Source organism: Sander vitreus, chromosome 4, assembly GCF_031162955.1.
Source record: "Sander vitreus isolate 19-12246 chromosome 4, sanVit1, whole genome shotgun sequence".
In the NCBI taxonomy this organism is placed as follows: Eukaryota; Metazoa; Chordata; class Actinopteri; order Perciformes; family Percidae; genus Sander; species Sander vitreus.
The window spans coordinates 34,261,062-34,287,707 of NC_135858.1; the positions used below are offsets into that span (position 1 = coordinate 34,261,062).

Below are 26,646 nucleotides of genomic sequence, written 5' to 3' on the forward strand. Positions count from 1 at the left end.
GCTATTGACTCTTGTTTGGAGCTTCTGGTACCCCCAGGTGCTGACAATCAGGTGCCTGATTTTGCAACCAGTGGCGGTAGCACTTTATAATAACTATCCATAATTCATCATTTGTTAAGCATTAGTTAACTATTAGTTAATGGATTGTTCATTATTACTTATTAATTGTTCATACATAGTTCATCATGAGTAAAGTATTTGTTCACACAGTTATAAATGGTTTGTTCATAGTAAACAAGTCTATTAGTTAATGGTTTGTTCATCATTATTAATTTATTGTTCATACATAATTCATCATCAGTAAAGCATTTGTTCACATAGTTATAAATGGTTTGTTCATAGTAAATAAGCCTATCTTGAAAAATATGTTTGTAAGTACATGATTTATACTTGATTATACTTTATGAAACAACCATTTATAAATGAAATCATTTTCCCATTATAAACCAGATGCAAACTATTACTAAATGCTTTGTTCATCATTTGTAAAGCATTGCTCCTATGTTAATTCTCATAAATAAAGCATTTGTATACACACTCATAAATGGTTTGTTCATAGTAAATAAAGCTCTCAATAATTATGTCTATAAATAGAGGTTTGACACTTTCTAAGTATTGCAAAAACCATTGTTAAATTAAATAATTTTCCCTTTATGAACTATCTACAAACTATTTGTATGTATTTGTATATGTAAATCATAGTTCCTACATTCATTCTAATCAGTAAAGCATTAGTAAATACAGTTAGTAAATGGTTGGTCTATAGTAAGTAAGCTCATGTAAAATGTTTATCAGTTTATTTTTTAATAATTCCAAAATGATGCATTTACCATTTGTAAATTAAGTAATTTTACCATTATTAACTTGGTACTCAGGAACGTAAAAGGTCGTTTAAAACTAGGAAGTTAATGATAAACAGACTATCTACACCTACATTTGTTCATGTCTTAAATAAAATGTTATGATTTAGAAAAAGGCCTAAAGTAATAGCTGGGGTGTTAACAAATCTGTTACAAATACTTACCAATAATGTAATCCATGACTAATTCAGGAGTTACTGATGATTAGTGTGAGCCCATCTAAAGTGAGTACTTTCTATGCTTTACAAAGCATTTATAAATGAGGCGCAAAGGCTAACAGAACCTGGACCCACACATGTATTGTTCTATTTGGACATGCCTTCAGAAATATGCCTATGGATAGTTAGTGTGTTAATGCATCTTTAACAAGCACTTACCAAAACATCAATTCATGATTAACTCATGAGTTACTACTGATTAGTTGACTACATGGCGTGAGCCCATCTAAAGTGAGGACAGTATTTGTAAACCTCATTACAATGTAGTAAAAATGTACATTCATGAAATAGCTCATACTGATTATTATTTAGTTGATATCAGTGTGAATTTGGACCAGAACCAGAAGAAAACGAGATTGTTAAGAGCCAGAAAATTGAACATCAATAAAGAGACTAGGAAACCAGGACAAAGTTTGAGAAGTGTATTAATATACACAGAAACATGGCATACACATATACAGATAAAACACAGGTATGAAAAATAACAACTAAAATAATAAAGTCCGCACATAAAAGAAATCCTTTTCAGTTCCATGAGCTCAATTGTTCTTTGATGACCAGAGTTCAGAGATGTTCAACGTTGGGGCCCATATGAGTTTGGTTTCTGTTTGTCCTACCACCATGAAGAAGGAATCCAGGGCAATCTGTATAAGTTCAGAGTCTCGATCCTGTAGCTCGCCACCCAGCCAACTGAACTGGGAATTTCTAAACCCTGGAAGACTCTGGGATCTGAAGAGTCAATGTGATCCAATATCCCTCTCTGGACCGGACCTCCCGTGCGTAGCACTTCTCAAATCTCCACCTCCTCCACCTGTAGATAAGGCCAAATCAGTTCTCTCAATTACTATTCAGTAATACAATCAATTGCTTAGGCTACAATGAAAATAAAATGAGGTGATATTTCAGTTAACCCATATTGAAATAGCTAAATCTCTATTCAGTTGTACAACCGTTCTTAAATTTATTCTTTTAAGTATCAAAAGTATATAAATCCCTTTCAGGTATCAAAAGTACATTTATATTAATAGGTAACCTTTATACAAAAAATACATTATGAATAAGGGTTTGAAATTAAGCCTAGTCCTTAGGGTAGATTTCCCGAGGAACATGAATTCCCTCTGCTCACTTTTAAGGTAAAGTAGGCTAAATAATAAAACATTTTATTTATATAGTACATTACAGGCTACTCAAAGACACTTTACAGTAAAACCAGCACATTTAGAACATAAAAACAGATACAGCAATAAAACCAACACAAAACAAGCATATTAAAAGCAATTGAAACTTTGTAAAAATGTGGAGTGACTAGTAGGCCCTAAGTAGATCTTTTTAAATCCTTACGCATTGTTTTGTCTGTTGGACTTTTTCTCTCTGTCTGATAACAACAGCCGTATTTCCCTTTTTGCATATTATATGTTTCACCTCCTCGTAATTTTCCATTAACAGCTGCTGCTCTGCGGGTTAAACATATGCCGCACGCGTCTTCTCCATTTCTGCATCAATAAATCTGTGATCGATACCGTGGTCTATTTAAGAAAGCCGTGGACGTGCACTTATCCCAGCTATCTACACTGGGTTAAACATATGCCGCACGCGTCTTCTCCATTTCTGCATCAGTAAATCTGTGATCGATACCGTGGTCTATTTAAGAAAGCCGTGGACGTGCACTTATCCCAGCTATCTACACCTGGCTTGACATAGCTTCACCTTCTCATCCTGGCTTGGCAAACGTGCAACCGATTAAGCCGCGATGAGCGGACCACACTAAGTCAAGCTGCGCTTTTCAGGTATCCTGGATTTCTTCATTCTACTTTTGTACAACAGGCCCCTGGTTACCTAGTCTCTTTATTGATGTTCAATTCTCTGGCTCTTAACAATCTATTTTTCTTCTGGTTCTGGTCCAAATTCACACTGATATCAACTAAATAACACTACTACGAGCTATTTCATAAATGTACATTCTTACTGCATTGTAATGAGGTTTACAAATACTGTTTTTACTTGTGTTTCTGTTGTATCTGCTAGCCTTTGCAACTCATTTATAAATGCTTTGTAAAGCATAGCAAGTCCTCACTTTAGATGGGCTCACGCCATGTAGTCAACTAATCAGTAGTAACTCATGAGTTAATCATGAATTGATGTGTTAGTAAGTGCTTGTTAAAGATGCATTAACACACTAACTATCCATAGGCATATTTCTGAAGGCATGTCCAAATAGAACAATACATGTGTGTGTCCAGTTTCTGTTAGCCTTTGCAACTCATTTATAAATGCTTTGTAAAGCATATAAAGTGCTCACTTTAGATGGGCTCACACAATATACTTAACTAATCAGTAGTAACTCATGAGTTAATCATGGAGTACATTATTGGTAAGTATTTGTAACAGATGTGTTAACACCCCAACTATTACTTTAGGCCTTTTTCTAAATCATAACATTTTATTTAAGGCATGAACAAATGTAGGTGTAGATAGTCTGTTAATCATTAACTTCCTAGTTGTAACCGACCTTATACATTCCTGAGTACCAAGTTAATAATGGTTAGAAGACTTCATTTACAAATGGTTAATGCATCATTTAGGAATTATTAAAAACATCAACTGATAAACATTTACATGAGCTTACTTACTATATACCAACCATTTACTAACTGTATTTACTAATGCTTTACTGATTAGAATGAATGTAGGAACTATGATTTAAAAATGATAAATAAATTACTAATAGTTTGTAGATAGTTTATAAAGGGAAAATTATTTAATTTACCAATGGTTTTTGCAATACTTAGAAAGTGTCAAACCTCTATTTATAAACATAATTATTGGGAGCTACATTACTGAGCGATACAAATGCTTTATTTATGAGAATTAACATAGGAGCAATGCTTTACAAATGATGAACAAAGCATTTAGTAATAGTTTGGTATAATCTGGTTTATAATGGGAAAATTATTTCATTTATAAATGGTTGTTTCATAAAGTATAATCAAGTATAAATCATGTACTTACAAACATATTTTTCAAGATAGGCTTATTTACTATGAACAAACCATTTATAACTATGTGAACAAATGCTTTACTGATGATGAATTATGTATGAACAATAAATTAATAATGATGAACAAACCATTAACTAATAGGCTTGTTTGCTATGAACAAACCATTTATAACTGTGTGAACAAATACTTTACTCATGATGAACTATGTATGAACAATTAATAAGTAATAATGAACAATCCATTAACTAATAGGTAACTAATGCTTAACAAATGATGAATTATTATTATAGTTATTATAAAGTGCTACCCCAGTGGCTATACCATATCTCCACAGTCTGGGACCGAACTCTATCCTCCAAGATGACAACGCTTGCTCCCACAGGGCGGGGTTTATCAGAGACTACCTCCAGAATGTGGGAGCAGTCCTGATCTCAACCCCATTGAACACTTGTGGGATCAGCTTGGGCATGCTGTTTGTGCCAGAGTGACCAACACAACCACGTTGGCTGACTTGCGACAAATGCTGGTTGAAGAATGGGATGCCATCCCACAGCAGTGTGTGACCAGGCTGGTGACCAACATGAGGAGGAGGTACCAGGCTGTTGTGGCTGTGTATGGTTCTTCCACACGCTACTGAGGCTCCTGTTTGTGAAATGAATCAATTGCCAATATGTCTTGTTTCTTCAAACTTCAATCATCCAATCCACCAAACACCAAACGAGTCAATGGCAGAATAAGCTGTTTGGCATTGGCAGAGACGATTTGGCAAATTTTTCATGGGCGCAACCTACATACTCAGCACTGCTGCTCGTCCCACAAATGCATGTTCCTTACAAATGGGACACCATTTGAAAGGGAACTAAACAGGCTTTCCAACGGTATAAGATTCATTGCCAAAAAGCATTGTTACCACAGAGAAATAATCTACCAAACACAAATTTCCTTACTTTTTGTGCAAAATATGTATATATATATATATATATATATACTATATAATTATTTTATATGTTGCAACTTTATAATAAACATACAGCCACTGTTTACAGACAGTTTACAAACCAACTAGTAACCACTGACAAAGTATTAACTATCTAAATAGTGTTTATAGATGGTTTACAAAGTATTTATTAACTATTTAACAAGGTATTATAGTCATCTGTTGCAACTTTATAATAACCATCCAGAAACTGTTTATAGACGGTTTACAAAACAACTAGTAACCCTCAACAAAGTGTTAGGAATATCTGGTCCATCTATCGATGTAATGTTTATAGATGATTTAAAAATGATTTCTTAAAGGTTTACAAACATTTTTTTAATCATTAAATTACCTAATATAGTAAATGAGGGTTATAATGTGTGTTACAATAAACTGTTAATTTACAGCACTACTAATAATTAGTAAACATTATTAATTATAATTTAATTGTTTGCTAACAGTTAAATGACAATTAACTAAAGATTAATTAACTATCAATTTACCATCTATTAATGATGGTTATTATAAAGTGTTACCAAGTTAATTAACTAAATGTTGCACAGAAAAGAAGTTACTGTGAACAAAATGCATCCGTACTGGATCAACAACCAGGTAAAGTGTGATCAATACTTTCTGATAATTTAACTGTGGAGTAAAGTCTGGCTACACCACAGATGCATTATGGGATAGGAGGAAAAAAACTCTCTGGGTTGTTTACCTTTCTTTAAACCAATCACAATCGTCTTGGGCAGTGCTAAGCTCCAGATACAGCGATGGTGGCTCTGCTAAATACCTTATTGGTCCGAATATAAGATTCATATATATATTCATTAAGAATATAAGGTTTTTTTCCTTGAAAAGAGAGCTGTTCAAGTCGCAGAACGTACTGTACGTCACCTGTTTTAACAGCCAATAGAAAAGTCAGCTATAAACTATAGAAATAAAATGATCCATAATCCATTTTATTTTAATGTTAAGTTAACATTAAAGACTGAAAGTGTTACAGTCCATCTGTAGTATTAAGTCATGTTCTTCCACAGATTCTCCCAGATTCACGTTAACTTCCAGCTGCTTGAGTAAATATATATTTAGATTTATATAGATGGAGTGATTATGAGTTTCCCAAAAGTCATTCAAGTTATCAGAATGAAAATTATTATGACGATCAATGTGGAGGATTAATCAAAAAACTGAAACCTGTTGAGCAGCCAGGATACATGTTGTAGTATCAGAAGTATGTTTGTAGTTTGTTTCTTTTATCAAAGTTTGAACACAGAAACATCCACAACAGTCACAACATACAGTTTGACATATTTCATCTTTTATTTAGATAGAAATGATGAAGCGCTGCCTGAAATTACATGATGCCCTGAGAGTTCATCAGATAAAACATACTGTACATGCACAATTCTGATATCAGCAACAACAGTGTCTAGTTCAACCTGACAAACTCTTGACTTAGCACCTTAAAGGGGTGATAGAATGATTATATACGGTATTTCACACTGTTCCTTAAGGTCTCCTAATAGGGTATTGGTTGGGCTGAAAATGGCCCGGTTGCTATTCTTTGGATCCTCATGCATCCCTGTGTTTTGGCCCTATTTGGAACGAGAGCTTTTCTTCCAAATATGGTATGCTCAGGAATATTTAGATGAGCTGCGCGCTGATTGGTTGAGCGAATCACATACACATAAAGTGGAGACGAGACAGCAGGTCTCATATTTCAGACACTGCAATGTTAGACATTGTTTTGTCTGCTATTTCATTACTAAATTCACTTCTGAGACTTTTTTAGGCGAGAAATCAACTATGTAGAGGTCAAATATGTGCTGTTTTACCAAAATTGATGGCTAATTGCAAATTTTGTCCAACTGTGTGTTGGAGTTCATGAGCTTCGTGATGCCTGGGTTGCTGCCTCGCCGTCTGGCCTGCCCTTTCACAGAACCCGGGTACACTTTCTGCATAACTATAGCATATTTACCATTTGAATTTCGTCACGGCATGTATATCACAGCTACCCTAAGGTCTTACAAAGCTTAGCTAACATTTTTTTTCCGATTTCAATTTAATGCATTTTTGTGAATTTCAGAGGTCTCGTTAGGAGGAGGCTAGCTAGCTCTCATTGATAGAGCTCCATCCAGCTCACCGCGGGCTTGATCAATGAGACTTGCGGACAAGAGGCGTTTATTTCCCCGATCGTTTGTTTACATAACTCAACACACATATCCATTATAAGATTAACTGGAACTTGTGGTAAGAGATTGCGGGTGTAACAAGCTCGCTGACCGCGCTCTAACTCACACACACCGGCCATTTAGCAGGAAGAGGGGAGGGAGAGCAGCGAGCTGCAGGCCCATGGAGCTCCATCAGGGCAGCGGCATTTGGTAGTCCAGTTACCCAGAAACTGTGACTTTGCGCAGGTATGGAGCGCTGCGGGCTGCCGGCAGCAACCCAGGCAGAACCGGCCGCTGAACTCCGACACACAGTCGGACAAAATTTGCAATTAGCCATCAATTTTTGTAAAACGGCACATATTTGACTTCTACATAGTTGATTTCTCGCATAAAAAAAGTCTCAGAAGTGAATTTAGTATTGAAATAGCACACAAACAATGTATACAATTTCTGAGCTCTGTGTGACCTATTCAGAAGACTACCTGATCTCAGATCAGTGGTGTAGCCTATGTAAATGTTGGGGCGTGACAAAGATAGAGACTAGAGCTAAATAAGGAGGAGCTACCGGTAGCTCCTCCTTATTTAGCTCTAGTTGACGTCAACTTGGTGGTTAGTTGAGATTTGCCCGTTTTCAGAGGCAGTTTCAAATTGTGAGATTTGCAGAGGAAAGAGGGATTTTGAGGTTCTATGTATGTCCTGTTTACCCCCAACTGTCATTATTCAACTATGACAAGGTAAAATCGGTTTTGCATTCTATCACCCCTTTAAGAAATAAAAAGAAGCACAACATGCTTGTCCTAAGTAATGTCAATTACACAAATATCAAAATAAATTTTTTTAATTATAAATTATATTTTACTTTGGCTACAAAACAATTCACATTTCTTTTACATCGTGACAGCAGGCTTTGGTCTTAAAAGTCTAGTTTTCTAAAGCCCATCCCATCTAGCTCAGTTAGGACTTTTAACAACTACAAGCAGCAGGATAATATTAATAAAGCAGTTTATATGTCATTCATCCATTCACACCCCGATGACAGCGAGCTACCATGCAAGGTGCTGTCTGACCATCGGGAGCAATTTGGGGTTCAGTGTCTCGCTCAAGGACACTTGGACGTGTGGACAAGAAGAGCCGGGGATCAAACCACCGACCACCGACCCTGCCAGCAGGTATATCAACATTATTGTTTAAAGGAGACATATTATGCTCATTTTCAGGTTCATACTTATATTTTCAATTTCTATGAGAACATCTTTACATGTTTTAATGTTCAAAAAACACTATTACTTACTTTACTATTTTCCTTTGTGCTAATTTTGTCCAGTGGCCACTCGCAGTATTGCAACAACAAAAAAACGTGACTAGAAAAAATTTTCTAGTCACTTCATGGTCAAACTACAAGTTACTTTACTAACATTTGAGTCACTTCTGCAGGTGTGGGGGTTTTCACTTTTACTTATTCAAATAAACGTATAGGTCCTATTTATGAAACTGAAAGTAAAGTCATGTACTTGCTGACTGCGTGAGACCTCACAGCGGCCTCAGAACAGAAGAAATTGTCAGACGAGGAGTCCACGAAGACACCGAGATTGCAGAAGTTCCCTCCATTCAGATTTATCTGAAACAATCACATGTTTACAAGTCAACCAGCTGTCCCAGACACATCAACGGACTTCAGGCAGAGTCACCGGATTATAACAACTGACTGTAATTTTCATGTGACTACCTTTTTATACGGCATTTTGGGCGGTGTTAGTAGGACACACACTTACATCATGTTACACGTTTTTTACATGTAAAAATGGCTTTGAAATGATTATATTTTTTAATTCAATCTCCTACTGAATGGGCGTACGCAGGGTTTAAAGGCATACTATGCAGTTTCTGTTTTTTGTCAAACCCCTAGAGTCGCTGTGGAGTACTTGTAACGTTACTGTCATATGCAGAGCCGTCTCTGCACTCACGGCCTGATCCCCTCCCCCGCTTCTTGGGCGGGGCACCACCTACCAAACATGCATTGCTGGTTTGGCAAGCAGCGTCCCCTCCTGCTTTGCTATCGGGATGATTCGCCCTACTACGAGTTCGTTTACCATCGAAATTACTTCGAAGCTGTTATATTAAGGTACAAATCTTGCACAGTGTGCCTTTGAGAAATGCCAAGGTCCAAAGACTAAACGTACTGGGGGGGGGGGGGTTTGAAGAAAAAAAAAGGATTTCCCTGATCTAAATATGTGCATTTTAAAACATTTGGAGAGCAAACATTGGGATAACAATAACTTTAAATCCATGTCATTGGGCAGGAGCATAATTAATATGTCATACAATAATTCATGGAAATCTGTTTAAATGTCGCAATTATTTAGTAAAGTGGAAGAGACTATACATGTTGCAATACCTGTATCATTGATCATTGATCATCAGGCCTCTCAGGTCATCAGGCATGTATTCTACCTGTTCCCAGAATAAGAAAACAAACTCAAAACTTTAATATTCTCTCAATCTTTTGGTTAATTACAGTGTGTGTGTGTGTGTGTGTGTGTGTGTGTGTGTGTGTGTGTGTGTGTGTGTGCGCGTGAGTGTGTTTTAAGAGTTAAGAAGTAAATCCAACTGACTTGAAAATACCAACAGAATGATTAATGACTGAAGATAAAAACAACTACAAAGACTCTAAACATGAGATTCATATAAATCTGTTGTTTTGTCTGCTCGTCATGAATATGTTGATACAAAACATTATTCACACTTACCTCTTATACACCTGCACAAAATCACACAGAGAAGAACAACAGCAACAAAAGAAATAACACCAATAATTGTATGAAAAATCCATCCACTGAAGAACCCTAAAACAGAAGACAAAAAGTTAATGTTACACTCAAATAACTGCATATCATATAGTATCACAGTCTACACAAAGAGAACAACTGCAGGTTTGAATGTTCCTAAAATCTAAAACTCTTTGCAGATAAAAACAGACAGTAAGAGATAATAATGTAGTCGTTCCGTCGGTCTGAAGTTCCACACTAACATGCGGAGACTAAAACAGTATGGGAGATGTTTTAGTATGTCTGACATCTTGATGATCTGAGTATGAAACCAATAGTACGTGAATTGCATACTATTTCTGGTGAAATATTACAGTATGATGCAAACACTGGACACTACGCCTGCATAAGTATCCCACAATGCAATGCGGTAGTAACGACAACGTTCCCAGACAAACTGACAGAAACCAATCAATAATGCTCTAAATTACATTTCTACATATTTAAATGACTGTTGGTCTAGTTATTTACCCTTTTTCAGTTATTTAAGCGTTATCTGGCGATGCCGCTAGAGCGGAGGTTGGCAGGGGTTACCATGGTTACGACGTTGAAAATTACACTCACTGAAAATGACAACCATTGAACGATAGTTCAGATGTTGAGTATGTGGTGCAGAATGTGTGATTTCAGACGTAAACTGAGTGTTTGTTGGTGGGGGGGTCGGCTCTGCAGTTATTGGGGCTCAATGGGAACAGAGAGATACAAATCTTAGCTTATTTAGTAACATATAACTTAACTTTCTAACAACGATCTCAACTGTATGTAAGAATCATTTCATTCCCAAAGTATTTTGGGAATTAGAGCAGAAAACACTACAGACTTTGTTTTCTGCATGTTTTCAAGAAAGAAGAACCAAACTGTAGAGAAAAGAGTCTCAGAATCAGAGCTGACCTTCAGTCTGTACAGTGATGAAGTGAAGAAAACAAGATCTGGGTATTATTTTCTCTGTGGTGGAATATGGAATAACATGTGTTTTGATACTATAAGTGTCACTCTTGACGCCGCACAGCACTTCTCAATGTTCATCATTTCCGTCCTCAAAATCTGGTGGTCTAGATCTACTCTATCTGGAAAGTGTCCTGAGATAACTCCTGTTACGATTTGACAATATTAATACATGTGAATTTAATTGTGTAAATGTGTATCATATATATAATGTATACAAATAGTTAAATGTAGTCACAAAAATGAATGATGAACATGCTCCTAAAAAGGTTAATTCAGACTGAACACAAAGTTCTTTTTTTTTTTAAATCTGTGAATTTGACAGTTTTTTGCAGTTTGTGTTTCAGCACACACAACTGATGTATCAACCATGCATTAGTTATAGCTGGAGTGTGTGTGTGTGTGTGTGTGTGTGTGTGTGTGTGTGTGTGTGTGTGTGTGTGTGTGTGTGTGTGTGTGTGTGTGTGTGTGTGTGTGTGTGTGTGTGTGTGTGTGTGTGTCAGTTTAGACTGATCTCAAATATAACCATCAAACATGAGTGCAGTTTTTTTTCTGTTATTTATTCTCTCCTCTTATTCTTTCTCTTATCTCTGGTAATTACTGAACCAGCTCCACCATGTATAAAAATTACGATTTTTTTTAAATTATTTTTTTATATATAAGCAGATGTGTTTTCATCTAAGTCTGAACTGATTTGAGTAAAGACACCTTAATATTTGTGTGTGTGTGTGTGTGTGTGTGTGTGTGTGTGTGTGTGTGTGTGTGTGTGTGTGTGTGTGTGTGTGTGTGTGAACTTCACACACACAAATATTAAGGTGTCTTTACTCAAATCAGTTCAGACTAAAATTATTTTAGAAATTATTCACAGATAAAATCAGAATGAGGAAGAATCTCACCAATGAAAGGCACAAAGGTCACAGCAGAAATGGTATGGTTGAATGCCTCCTGTGTGGCTACACAGCGATAGCGGTCGCTCTTGGTCACAGTAGTGTTGATAGTGATGTAGAAATGGTCTTTTATTTTTTCGACCTGGGGCTTCTCAGCAGGAAGTTTGTTTCCAGCACTGTCCTGCCACTCTACTTCAGGTTCTGGATTGCCATGAACTTTACACTGCAGCAGCGACCAGTCCTCTGTTTGCTCAAGTGTTGCTACGAATGGTTCATCAGCCGCACCTGTGAAAACAGTATAAAAGCTGACTATAGAGGACAATCAGAGCATTAAAACATTCATATTGGGATGTTTTCATCTATTTTCTTGACTATGGGAATTACATTGTTAGAGAAAAAATGAGGATCAAGGAGACAAGCAAACAGACACACAAGTCTTCCTGGATGAGTCAAATTCTGAATGTTTTTTTCATAAGGATTAATGAAAATTGACCAATGCATAATAAACACAATTTTTAGTCACTGCCATTATAAAAATTGTAAAAAGGAAGATTTTTTTAAAAACCTTTTTGAATTATTAACATTTACACAAACTTAAAACTGACTTTGGCATATAAATGTTTTTAAGTGATGTATTCATAATCATACCTCCAGCTATTTATTCTGTTTATAATGTCTAACTATTAGCATGTATTGTACTTATAATGTAGCCTAGGTACAGAATATTTACTTTCTTTCTTATAATTCCCGCAACTTCGTTGCCCTACTAACGTTACCTGTAAGATCTGTGCAATACATTTGAACCTAATCTAATGTTTAACGTTAGTTCCACCAAGTGAGGACGTTTGGAATCATCAGGCCTGTGAAACCAAACAGCTACCACAGATAACGTTATTAAAATCAGGACTCACCTGGGAGATTTTCATCTCTTCTGTCTTTTAATGTTATAAAGCGCGGAGGTTGCATGCGACCCGAGATTTACACGTAAAGTGGTTAAATAAATATAAACATATTTTCATGTTGACTGTGGAAGTCAATACAGACATATTATACCTCGTTTGAAACCTTAACTGGTCGCTGTTTCAACGGATTTTAGAATCTAATTACAGGATTTACGACATCACAACAGTAGCGTCTTACTTTACGGCAGTACACAGTTAGCAACTTACCTGCTCTTCTGACTTTCTGCAGTTAAAATCAAGGGGGTAAGCATCTGTCAACAACCTGTAGATCATATGGCGCCATTTTGATGCTTAAAAGCACTCACCCAACGTTAGCATTCCATTGACTGCTATTCATTTTGACGTCACTTTGACAGCAAGTAACTTTACATCTGAAGCGTTTAAAGACTTTATTTGTCCATTGTTTATTTCTAAAGAAACACGACAATGTATAAAAGGCTCCATTACCTTGTACCTCATGTTATGGCTCCGTAGCAGACGTTTTTATAAAAATAGGCTAACGATTGTGTCATAACCACGCGACTTACTGTCGCATAGTAGAGGAATTACCGTATAGTACAGGAGAAGCTCGCAGGCAGTTTCGACTTACATTTGCTGTTTAAGTTGAATTACTAATGTTAACTAGCATTTTAGTTAGCAATAATTAGCCTGTGTCTATGTTATCTCCTTACATATACCTACGCTCTCCGTCTCTGCAATATTCGGAATGATTGAGATTTCTCTTGGCACAGCTACCAGAAGATTTACAACTTTCAGACACGTTGCTCACTTCACATCTACGTCGTCTCAGTTGGAGGCTGCGCAGTAACGCTCAGCCATCACCGGAAAAGTGCTTCTAATGCTGCGTTCATAGACATCGGAAAATCATTTTTCCGAGTGAAAACGTCATCATTCACGTCCCTTCCTGTGGGAATCAGATTTTGGATTTTCAGGTTTTGGATTTTGCTATCCGAGTTTCCCAGTTGGTGACGCGTTCTTGACAACTGACGTTTGATGTAGGGGACTTTGGTTCACTGAACATATTTCAATGACAATAAACTGTTTATTGTGGACAAATGCCTCTGCCAAGAAACATATACAGACATAACATGTTTCAAATTATTCATAAATAGGCCCATGTTTAAAAAAACAACACCTTATCCGTGTCCTTTCCTGTTGGTTGTCCTGCAGATAACACAAACAAACACCTGTCCATGTGCTGTTTGTATGCTCTTATAAGAAAACAGCAGCAAATCTTTTGTTATTGATGCTGATACTGATGCTCTAGGCTACAGCCAACAGTTGGTGGCAAAATTGCAAAAACTGCAGAGATCAGACAGGATGTAAATTAATAAATTTACCTTGTTTAAGTTCAAGCAGAAGTAAAACTAACCTGAATAAAAGTAGATTATATTCCTCATTTACCTTTAGCGCAGCTCGACAAACTTTTCAAAATAACGTATTTTAAGTCTAAAGTATTGACAAAACCTCTGACCAATGATGTTCAGTATCTCTGAAATCAGGACACGCCCCGAAACAAAATAAACCAATCCACATCTTTCTACGATCTAAAGTGACGTACCTACCGGACTTTCAACTCAAGGAGCCAATCATAAAAGAGCCTCACTACGTGAGCTCACGTGTGTCCCATTGACAGCTAGTTTCATCCAGTGGTTAGTCAGCACCGTGAAAACACAGTGAGTTTGTAGCCAATTAAATTACCTGCTTGACCATGTATGGAAGTTAATGTAGCTGGACTCTCCGTGGTAGCGGGACACCAACAGAACAGAGAAACGTTATTTATACTTTTATAAAGGCGAGATTCAAGATAATTAACATTTAAATCTTTATTTTAGTCTTTGTTTAAATATTAAAAACAGCTTTTTATAGTCAGAGTTCACAAATGTTTTCAGAGTCAAAAAGAGATTTATTAACAATTTTGGTAACTTTACCTTACTTTACTAACTATAAACAAGTTAAAGGAGAGATCCTGTGAATGTCAGCCTGATGGCTGTTATTATGACTGATTTACTGTATTTAAAATATGAAATAAATAGAATAAAAATCAAGAAAGCTTCTATTTTATCTGTTAAATATTTACTTCAGAGCCTGAAGTGAGATCAACACACCTAATGAAACCTAATGAGTGCTTGTTTAACAGTGATGTCATTTACATACATCAGTTCTTCGTGGTCCTGGTATTATACAGATTAAAATATTTTGGTAAGGAAGGAAATGTACATAATGAAAAAAAAGGCCTCAAGAAGTTAAAACACGACCTAAAAGGCAAAACAAAACATAAGTCAGAGAGCTTGTGAAATATTATGAACTTGACAAACATGCTTGCATGCAATGTTGTTTTCTGCCCCTGAATGGTCAGACAAATAAATAAATAAATGTAGGTTAAAGCGTAACTCTCGCCAAAATGCAACGTAGGGTCTTTTTGTGAATGTACCCGAGTCAAACTTTCATTTAAAACCATATTTAGGACGGAATCGCCACTTTTAAGCTTTACCGTATTTTCGTTTTTCAGTCAAATGGCCTTTTGGATGAGAGTGCTAGGGGCACTTTTATGCTAGCCTCAAAATAGCTATTTTTAAAACACTAAGAAGGCTCGACACAACATTAAACTTTGCTCCAAGTATCACCAGGGGCTCTACACCTTAACGAAAGCATTGACAACATTGTTTGTGTACACAGAGTTTACTAAAAAGAACAACTGTAATTGTTACTGTAAAAAAACTCACTGTAACTGTTGCTCTTCCGGTCACCGTCTATCGAACCAGTCAAAAATAGTCGAGGGAGGAGAGTAAAGATGGAAAGCTCCAAAAGCTTAGTTCCATATAAATGCACGGATAATTTGTTGTTTTGTCGTTAGTGAAACCAGTGGCGTAACGAGCCAACACCGGGCCCCTATGCAGGATTATCAAGGCGGGCCCCCCTACTACAGCACGTTATGACGGCGCAATGTCCACGAGTAGGCTACCATCAATAGGACAGGATAGGATCATAGAGACACAGCATATAAGAGATGAGATGACTGACAAAATCAGGAGTAGCCTACGCGAACCACAACAACAACAACAACAACAACAAAAACACTGGTGAATGCGCACCATAACACATGAAAAAACACAGAAGGGCAGTCCCTCCAGGATTTCGTGGCCTTTTTTTTAGATTGTTGTGGCCCAAAATACCTGATTTTGCGATGAAAATTGCGATGTCTTTTCTATGTTTGTTGCAATGAAGTTGCAGAAGACAGTGAAAGTTGCAAAGTTTTTTGTAGCCTATAGTTCTTAAAAAAAAAAAAGGAAACTTGTTTTTGGGAGAATAATAATTATTACTGTAAATTAATAACTCTGGGCTGAGATTTCCTAGGAACCTTACCAAAAAGGCTCAGGATGCTGCAAATGTTGGTATAATATGAAAATGGCTGGTGGATTTAAGACAGAAAATAATAATGTATTGAATGAATCAAATTTGAACATATGTGTCAGTGGCTTGTTGAGCTTTACATTGTTAGTTCATTTCCTATCCTGGCCTGGGACACACATTCATACGGGTTGATGAAGTACTTATTGGACTTTAACTTATCATTGCACTTACAATAATGAGCGTAGCTGTCCTCAATTTAGGTCATCGTGTACGTCTCATCTCCGGTTTATCCTGCATCCACTGTGTATGATTTTTGTGTGTGTGTGTGTGTGTGTGTGTGTGTGTGTGTGTGTGTGTGTCAGTCGCGGGGAGAATTCAGCAGACTTGCGACTCGACCCAAAAGACTTCAGACTTGACTCGGACTCGAGCTTCGAGACTCGTCAACAACCTGTTTTTATGCAATTATTGCTTTTTAAATCAAAATGTATTCATGTATTTCTATTTTATTTTATTGGCGCATATAAGTTGGGGAAACGTATGACGAGCTGTATGTCCCCTGCCCTTTGCCATAATGTGCAACGTAACGCATGCACCTATGTGGGCGCACTCACATATCAAAATATGCACTGCCGATGGCGACACCAAATCCTCCTGGAGTTGTGCCTTTTCTCATTAGTTTTGCTTTCAATAACTTGGTAAACAGAGGCAGTAAGCTAACAGCTATATGCAAAGTGTGTAGCACCAAGATAAATGATGCCAGATAAACAACGTCGAATTTCATCAGGCATCTTAAAACGCACCTAAATAGGTCAGTCACTCACACACTAATGTGAAAAGAGACGTTACATTTAGCATATATCGTCACAGTAACAAGCTAACCATCGCAAAGTGGGAACAGGCACATTGTATCTTTATAGTTGTATCCATATGATGTGACAGCTTTAGCTTAATATTTCTCCAGGTCAGAGGTCTAGAGAGATGTGTTAAGTAGACCCCATAAAGTTATCCTACAACTGATTTTCGATACTGTACTGTCTGGATGGTAGCTACAGGACATGCTTTGAATTCATAAGATTTAACAATACAGTGTTAGGGACAGATCAGATGGCCAGAGACTTGAGACTTGACTTGAACTTGCCCCTCAAAGACTTGAGACTTGACTTGGACTTGCAAAAAATGACTTGTGAACATCTCTGCTTTGACCGAAAAATGAGAATATGGTAAATCTTAAAAGTGGCGATTCCGTCCTAAATATGCTTTTAAACGAAAGTTTGACTCAGGTACATTCACAAAAAGACCCTAGGTTGCATTTTGGCGAGAGTTACGTTTTAACACCATTGCTATGCAAAGGAACAGATCTAGTAAACATCCTATGAACCTGTTGGCATTACAGCTCTTATTATTGACCACATACTGTCTCCTCATCAGATACAGGAAGTATACACACTACACAGAGAGAGAGAGAGAGAGAGAGAGAGAGAGAGAGACAGAGAGAGAGACAGAGAGAGAGAGAGAGAGAGAGAGAGAGAGAGAGGGAGAGAGAGAGAGAGAGAGGAGGGGAGTAATGTAACTTTCTCTGGTTGAAATATTTAAATGGGTCTCTTAGTCTAATAAATACATTTTAAAATTCACATCAAACCTCAGACCAGGAAGTGGAGAGCTGGCAGGAAGTAACATGGGGCTGTCAAAATAAAGGCCAAAAATGCCCCAAAAAATAGTAACATGTAAGTAACATGGGGAGATTGATAATAATAAGTAAATACTATAACCTCAACGATCAGAATGGATTATAAACGAGTTAAGATGACACTGTATGAACTAAGGTGACACTTGTATGTGATGTCGTGTATGTATGTGATTGAAATAAAGAAAACAAAAAACTATCTTTTCATATTGTAGTTTCTACTTCATCTTATCAATCAGTGGAGACCAAACACACAGAAAACCACACACACACGCACACACACGCACAGACACGCACGCACACACACACACACACACACACACACACACACACACACACACCAGAAATGACGCCACATTTAAAGTTACTAAACTATCAATATTTTTGATCTGTGCTAAATATTAGGAAACATTTTGATGTGACAGCAGCTGAGCAGCATGATTACAATTCTGTCTCCAGACCTCTGAATGTTTACAGGTGCTTCAGACATTTAGATAAAATAAACAATTACATTTGAAAATACATAACTCGGTTTAATAATCAGTTTTCTTACCGTTTTGTTGAGCAGACGTGATTCCAGAGCGAGTCAGGAGGCAGAGACACAGAAGAGGAAGAAGCTCCATCGCTGTCGATGTCTCCTAAAGATCAAGCATCACAACGTCTCTTATAACAGAGATGGAGCCACTCCTAACGGGCTGATTGGCTGATCCTTTTTTTTATTTTTTTATTAAGCACATAACAAGTATACAGCCACAAGTGTATACAATACAAACAGGTCAAGTATGCCAGAGGAGATACAAAAAATAAAACAATAATAAAAAGAAAGAAAACAACCCAATTTACATAAAGCATTTGAAAAGTACAAATAGTGTGTGTGTTCTAACAGCCTTCTTATTACTGCAACAGGATATAGTACATGTATAGTGTTTAAAAGCAATAACTACCTTATGTCAGATTCAGCTGCAGGAGTTTGTCATCAATACAAACCATTAGAGAAGATCTCAGGTAGAAGTACACATAATACTTTTAGGATTACACAGGATGGGTGAGCCAAAAAATGTTGGGAAATTAGCAAGCAGATAAATTGACAAAGAAGACTGTGTTACGGCTGCTGCTGGTACCTTCCCATGTGTTCAATCCTTTCACTAGTCTGGATCAAAGGAAGTCCATTTCCAGGATAATCGCCTGACATTCGGTCCCTCACCTTCCGCTCTCTGCTAATTAACACACAGAAGAAGAAGTTGCTTTTTCCGACATCGATGTTTTCCCCCGCAGAGAAGATGGCTGGAGTCGATCCAGAGTTTAATGGTTAGTATGATGAAGTTATTACCGGTATTTATTAAGGGTTTATACTGCATAGAGAAAGTTTTGGCGCCCCTTAAAGAGGTTTTAGCCGGCGTCAGAGGAATATCACGAGCGCCAAAACGTCTGATTTTCAGATGCCAGCATTTACAGAGTCAGACTGTATCGGACTCTTCTGGTGACCATGCTGCTCTCGGGACCAACAGCGCAGCGAGAAACTGCTGCTGACGGACGCAGAGCTCTCCGTCCGCCGGAGCTCCGACTGATGTCGCCCGCCTCGCAAACCGGGCCGAAAATTTGACATGGGGTAGCAAAGAGGTAGCAAGAGATCTTGGCAAGGTGGCAGGGGAAGACGGTACATGGGAACCCCCATATGTAAACACACTGCTATGCCCTACTATGCCCCGCAACACCCTGCTACGCCCTGAACTGCTACAACTATTATTTCTAGTCATAGTTCCATTATCTTTGTTGTTACTATAATTGCCACCGTTCATCATACCAACTTATAGCAGTTGGTATGATGATATGGTTACTATTATTATGAATCTTAATTCTCTATATCTGTATATCTGTAGCCGTCTCTGCGTCCCAACTGGCAGCAGCAGATGGCTGCCCACCAAGAGCCTGGGTCTGTCTGAGGAGAAAATGGTGGTAACATTATGAAGTCTATGTCGGCTTGGCTAGTGTTCCTCTGTTCTATACAGACCACGTCTCAATAACCTTTTTTGAACTCTTTGCATGGCCCAAACCACAGTTTGATTGTTTACCCATTCAGTCAGATGCTTGTCAGCATCAGACTCTTGACTGTTGTGCTGTACCACTGTATAGATTACTGCAAGGTGATGTATGTACAGTCAGGTCCATAAATATTGGGACATCAACACAATTCTAATCTTTTTGGCTCTATACACCACCACAATGGAGTTGAAATGAAACGAACAAGATGTGCTTTAACTGCAGACTTTCAGCTTTAATTTGAGGGTATTTACATCCAAATCAGGTGAACGGTGTAGGAATTACAACAGTTTGTATATGTGCCTCCCACTTTTTAAGGGACCAAAAGTAATGCTCAGCTGTTCCATGGCCAGGTGTGTGTTATTCCGTCATTATCCCATTTACAAGGAGCAGATAAAAGGTCCAGAGTTCATTTCAAGTGTGCTATTTACATTTGGAATCTGTTGCTGTCAACTCTCAATATGAGATCCAAAGAGCTGTCACTATCAGTGAAGCAAGCCATCATTAGGCTGAAAAATCTAAACAAACCCATCAGAGAGATAGCAAAAACATTAGGTGTGGCCAAATCAACTGTTTGGAACATTCTTAAAAAGAAAGAACGCACCGGTGAGCTCAGCAACACCAAAAGACCCGGAAGACCACGGAAAACAACTGTGGTGGATGACCGAAGAATACTTTCCTGGTGAAGAAAAACACCCTTCACAACAGTTGGCCAGATCAAGAACACTCTCCAGGAGGTAGGTGTATGTGTGTCAAAGTCAACAATCAAGAGAAGACTTCACCAGAGTGAATACAGAGGGTTCACTACAAGATGTAAACCATTGGTGAGCCTCAAAAACAGGAAGGCCAGATTAGAGTTTGCCAAACAACATCTAAAAAAAAGCCTTCACATTTCTGGAACAACATCCTATGGACAGATGAGACAAAGATCAACTTGTACCAGAGTGATGGGAAGAGAAGAGTATGGAGAAGGAAAGGAACTGCTCATGATCCAAAGCATACCACCTCATCAGTGAAGTATGGTGGTGGTAGTGTCATGGCGTGGGCATGTATGGCTGCCAATGGAACTGGTTCTCTTGTATTTATTGATGATGTGACTGCTGACAAAAGCAGCAGGATGAATTCTGAAGTGTTTCGGGCAATATTATCTGGTCATATTCAGCCAAATGCTTCAGAACTCATTGGACGGCGCTTCACAGTGCAGATGGACAATGACCCGAAGCATACTGCGAAAGCAACCAAAGAGTTTTTTTAAGGGAAAGAAGTGGAATGTTATGCAATGGCCAAGTCAATCACCTGGCCTGAATCCGATTGAGCATGCGTTTCACTTGCTGAAGACAAAACTGAAGGGAAAATGCCCCAAGAACAAGCAGGAACTGAAGACAGTTGCAGTAGAGGCCTGGTAGAGCATCACCAGGGATAAAACCCAGCGTCTGGTGATGTCTATGCGTTCCAGACTTCAGGCTGTAATTGAATGCAAAGGATTTGCAACCAAGTATTAAAAAGTGAAAGTTTGATTTATGATTGTTAATCTGTCCCATTACTTTTGGTCCCTTAAAAAGTGGGAGGCACATATACAAACTGTTGTAATTCCTACACCGTTCACCTGATTTGGATGTAAATACCCTCAAATTAAAGCTGAAAGTCTGCAGTTAAAGCACATCTTGTTCGTTGCATTTCAACTCCATTGTGGTGGTGTATAGAGCCAAAAAGATTAGAATTGTGTCGATGTCCCAATATTTATGGACCTGACTGTATGTAAAGCTGTTCTTGCCTCGAAAAAGAACCAAGTGTGGTCAAAATATCTGCAATAAAATAAATACATTGGAGCTTCATGTGAACTCCCTCCAAACAGCTGCTTAGACGGACTAGAAATTGTTTGTGCAGTTACAAAAACAAGATCCAGTTGTGTTCAAGATAATCTTGAGGCTCTGTGACTGGGGGTTGAACCCGGATGGGTGTTGTTGGGCGAGCCCTTTGTAAACTGCATGACACTGTTCCCCTGCACTAATACTCATAAGTCATAGTTCTGACTCAACTAGTTCTTACAGAAAGTGAGATACATTTCAATGGAACTTAGCCAACTTGTATTTGGCTGTAAATACTGTAAAACTGGTAAAGGAGGTAAGAGATGAACAGACATACAGCAGTAATTACTATTACCTTCCACATGTCATCGATATTATAATGCAGCAATTTAATAATTAGCACTTATTTCACATGCAGTTTGATTAGATGCATTTCTGTTTACTTAAGTATTATATACTTAAGTACAATTTTGAGGGATAGGCTACTTGTACCATTTCATGCCACTTAATTCCACTTCACATCAGAGGATGATATAAACATTATTCTTATTACTAAAGATTGTTTTACTTAGAAAATATATATTTAGATTATGCAATATGATCCACTCTCATAGAGTTCTACCCCAAAGTCAAAGAAATGTTTTAAAAAGTTTATAAATTAGATGAACCTTGGCCAGATATGGCACTGAAATATTTCTTAAATGTTATTGCATCAGTAACAGGTTAAATTATATATAATGGTATAACACTATTTAAAATGGCCCTACTTTTGAGGAGTACATTTTAGTATACAAATTTTTGATTTTTAATTAAGTTCATTTTTAATGCAGAAATATAATGAGTAATGTTATATTGTTGTCACAGACTCAGGACACAGAATACCATCCAAATATCTTTAATGGAGGTCTTGGACAAGGTACAAAAAGTAACAATTGCAGAAAACTCACGAAACTTCCAGTCAAAAACACAGGCTCAAACTCAGGAAACTTGGATTCCAAAAAACACAGAAACTTTGGAGACTTCAAGTCAAAATAGTTCTAGGAAACTCAAAGGAACACAGGCCAGGAGATAAACTTAACTTCTCAGGAGATAAACACAGGAAGATCTGGCACAGCAGCAAAAAAGGGGCGAGTCCAAATGACATGTGGAGTCCTATAGTGATGAGACCAGACAACAACTGAGCCATGGAGAGGGTTCTTGTAGATGGGATAATGAGTTCAAACAGGCAACAGGTGAGGAGTGCTGATAGGCTGGAGATAGTGAACGATGATACTGATTGAGAGGAGACTGTGTAGTGGGCGTGGCTGAGGGAGAGCCCAGTGCCGGTGTGACAATTGTATTGATGATGTTAATGGCAGCTGTAGCTTGCTTCCTGAGCTGTATCGGCCTGTACAGGAAGCAAACTACAGCTACCATTAACATCTGTTGTTGAAGAGTTTAAGGTGGCCAAAGCCCGGCAGGTCATAATGCTTTGCGACAGTAGAGACCAATTGGTCCACCAAGCAGATATCACCATCTGCACAGGACGGAAATGGTCAGCAAGCAGGGCTGTGGCAGACGCAGAGGCAAGGTTGGCACTGGTTGGGCAGTGGTGGCCTAAAGGTTAGAGCTTGGGACTGGGAGGTCGCTGGTTCAATCCCCAGACCGGCAGAATAAAATCTGGGTTGGGAAAGTGAAAGAGCAGCGCTTGTCCCTTCCTCATTACCACCCCAAACTGCTGCAGTGGAGCTGCTCAGTGGCCAGCAGCTCAGACTGTGGTTGTACTGGGCAGCTTCCAGGTATGAATGTGTAACTGTGTGAATGTGACAGGTCGTCTTTGCAAATGAGAAATTGTTCTCAATTGACTTACCTGGATAAATAAAGGTTAAAAAAAAAGGTTATGCCACAAAGACATCGTAGGGACGGTCAACCGGCAGGCTGGCCCTAGCAGTCATAACCAGAGCTAGGTGGAGGGACGCCAGTGCTAAAGGTCGCCGCAGCCTACTCCAGGAAGAGCTCCGTATGGTGGAGGAGGAGGATAGGCAAGTGAGGGCAGCAGCCATGAAAAACCAGGGGAGGTGGACATTTTGGGGCGGTGTCCAAGGAAGACCACTGGGGTGGAGGGATATGTGGGGCATGGAGGAGAAGAGGATCAAATTCCTCCTGTGCGCCACATACGATGTCCTACCAACACCAGTGAACCTCCATCGTTGGGGGCTGGCTGAGAGCCCAGACTGCACGCTGTGTGGGAAACCGGCAAGCCTTGAACATGTGTTGTCATCATGCCAAGCTAGCCTGGCTGATGGCAAGTTTGGATGGAGGCATGACCACATAATTACCGAGCTGGCTGCAGGCCTGGAGGAAGAGAGAAGGAAGACCCACAACAGCACAAGAACGACAGCACCCCGTTTGATCAGGTTTGTTAGAGCAGGGGCGAGCTCTAGCGGGACATCAACTGGCACAGGAATCTTGACATCTGCTACTGACTGGGACATGAGAGTTGACCTCAGGAGACAGCTCAAGTTTCCAGAGGAGATTACTACCTCAATTTTAAAAACCAGACATAATTCTGTGGTCCAGAGCAACAAAACAGGTGGTGCTGCTTGAACTGACTGTGCCATGGGAGGAGAAGATAGAAGAGGCCCATGAGAGAAAGCTTGGGAAGTACCAACCACTCACCCAACAGTGCCAACGGGTGGGATGGCGGGCATGGAACTTGCCGGTGGAAGTAGGCTGCCGAGGATTTCCTGGGCAGTCACTTTGGAGCGCCCTGTCCAGACTTGGAATAAGAGGTCCCAGCAGGAGACGGCTCATGGCGAATATCACAAGAAGAGCAGAGACAGCATCGAGATGGCTGTGGCTGAAGCGCTGCGAGCTATGGAACAACCCACCGTGTAAGGAGGGAACATAAAAGAGCACTGGCTGTGGAGCCCAAGGGGCCGAGGTGGCTGCCCCAGGATGCTGGGGTTAGCTGTTAAGCCATCTGGAGGTGTTGTGGGTTAATTGATGAAACACTGTTGAAGGAGGGTACCCACCTGATGACCTGAAGACAGCACCTTGGGCCCACACCACAAAGCTCAGTAGGTTGGACTTGTAAAGCGCAAGTGTTGGTCATCACCTCAAATAGGCGGCTGGGACTTCACCCAGCCATTGAAAGCGATGATCCCATCCTATTTCAGACCATAGATTTATTTTTAATGAAAATGATCAAAATAAAACAGATATCCGGTTACAAAATAAATAAATAGAATTTATTTAAATTTAATTTAAAAAGTGTTGTCAGTGTATGAGATAAAAAAACATTTAAAATAAAATAATAAAAACTGTAAACGTGTGTATTTGTTTTCTGTCGCTCTGCTTGTAGTTCCTGCTAGTGTCAACAGAGGGTGCCATGACACCACTCACCAGCAGAGACTGAAACTACAAATGAAGATCACCCAGAGAAATCTTCTGATTCAGTTGAGGCACCTACTGACTCAGTGCAAGAAACTCATGAAAGAGTAAGCTCCAGTAGATATTAGCCTACTACATTTTTACTGACCCAATCTGAGATATGTTATGCTGTCCCAATCACATTCTGTGTCAGAGATTTAACTTTTTTCCCCCATAAAGACAAGACATATTATGTTATGGTAGACATGAAAGCTTAAATCATATCATGCGTTAAGTAAGCTTAGGTAATAATTCTGTGTTTATTGCTTGATTACCATCAGACAAGGCAACCAGCCAGGCAATCAAGACCAGCCCCTCATGAGATGAGTGATATGGAAGTCCTGCCTGCACTTTCTGATGATTGTTTAATGCTTGCGTCAAATGAACATGCAGACCAGTGCAGTTATGAGGTGGATTCCCCAATTGCCCTTGCCATCCATGCGTCTCTCGAAGACTTTGAAGTACAGTTTGGAGGAATTTGTGCTGGTGATGATGGTTGTGAAGACTCCACTCTTCCTTGGAATCCTTGTGACCTTAACAATATGCAGGTATAGTGTTGAACAAAGTTATTGCTGATAGTGATGAAACATTTTAATTGTCCCTATTGAGTAATTTAAATACAATTTCTTATGTAAGGGATAATGTATTGTCCACCATTCGGACAATACATTATCCCGCTTATTATAAGGCTACTTACCAAAAGTAGCCGTATAATAAGCGCTGTGCGTCAGGGAGTTCTTTGCCTCCCCCCTCGTCCATTAACTCCGTTTAACAGGACACCTCGCCGGCCGTTATCCCTTACTTAATAGCCTACCTACCTGCCAATCAGAAAAGAGTATTTCTTCTCTCTTCATCATTTTTGCTGTATGATAAACTGAATGTCAACATGGATTGTCAGTCATTAATTACTTTTCTGTCAACAACCTAACTTATTTAATCAATCAATAATCTCACCTAATTGTTTATTTTTAATTTTTTTAAATTGCAGCATTCTACACTGAATGATGGACCTACATCATCAAATCAGATCAGTCTGAAAAAGAAGTCCTGTATGTGGAATTAAGGCGAGTAAACATAGTTCATGATGTCCTTAATGTCTTCATGGAACCATCCATCCATCCATCCATCTTCATCCGCTTATCCGGGGTCGGGTCGCAGGGGTAGCAGCTCCAGCAGGGGACCCCAAACTTCCCTTTCCCGGGCCACATTAACCAGCTCCGACTGGGGGATCCCGAGGCGTTCCCAGGCCAGGTTAGAGATATAATCCCTCCACCTAGTCCTGGGTCTCCCCGAGGCCTCCTCCCAGCTGGACGTGCCTGGAACACCTCCCTAGGGAGGCGCCCAGGGGGCATCCTTACCAGATGCCCGAACCACCTCAACTGGCTCCTTTCGACGCAAAGGATGGATTCATGGAACCAAGAGTACTGAATGTTAATCTGAAAAATGGTAAATGGTATCTTGTTTTTCCAAAGCGATATTGTCAAATGTAATCACAAACAA

General features: G+C 38.9%; 1 protein-coding gene and 1 long non-coding RNA gene across 2 annotated transcripts in view; both read right to left on the reverse strand.

The window, feature by feature from the left end:
* Positions 1 to 8,416: 8,416 nt before the first annotated feature.
* Positions 8,417 to 9,686, reverse strand: LOC144517364 (uncharacterized). The gene is made up of 2 exons (XR_013501922.1): positions 9,626 to 9,686; positions 8,417 to 8,848 (listed from the first exon to the last, which is right to left on the reverse strand). It is a non-coding gene; the product is annotated as an uncharacterized LOC144517364 (long non-coding RNA).
* A 294-nt stretch (positions 9,687 to 9,980) lies between these two features.
* Positions 9,981 to 26,646, reverse strand: part of LOC144516141 (butyrophilin-like protein 1) — a 36,881-nt gene continuing 20,215 nt past the window's right edge. Inside the window, exons 4-5 of the mRNA XM_078247339.1 lie at positions 11,897 to 12,172; positions 9,981 to 9,988 (exon numbers count right to left, since the gene is read on the reverse strand). Of these exons, the coding sequence (XP_078103465.1) occupies positions 9,981 to 9,988; positions 11,897 to 12,172 (284 nt within the window). The remainder of the gene's footprint in view (positions 9,989 to 11,896; positions 12,173 to 26,646) is intronic.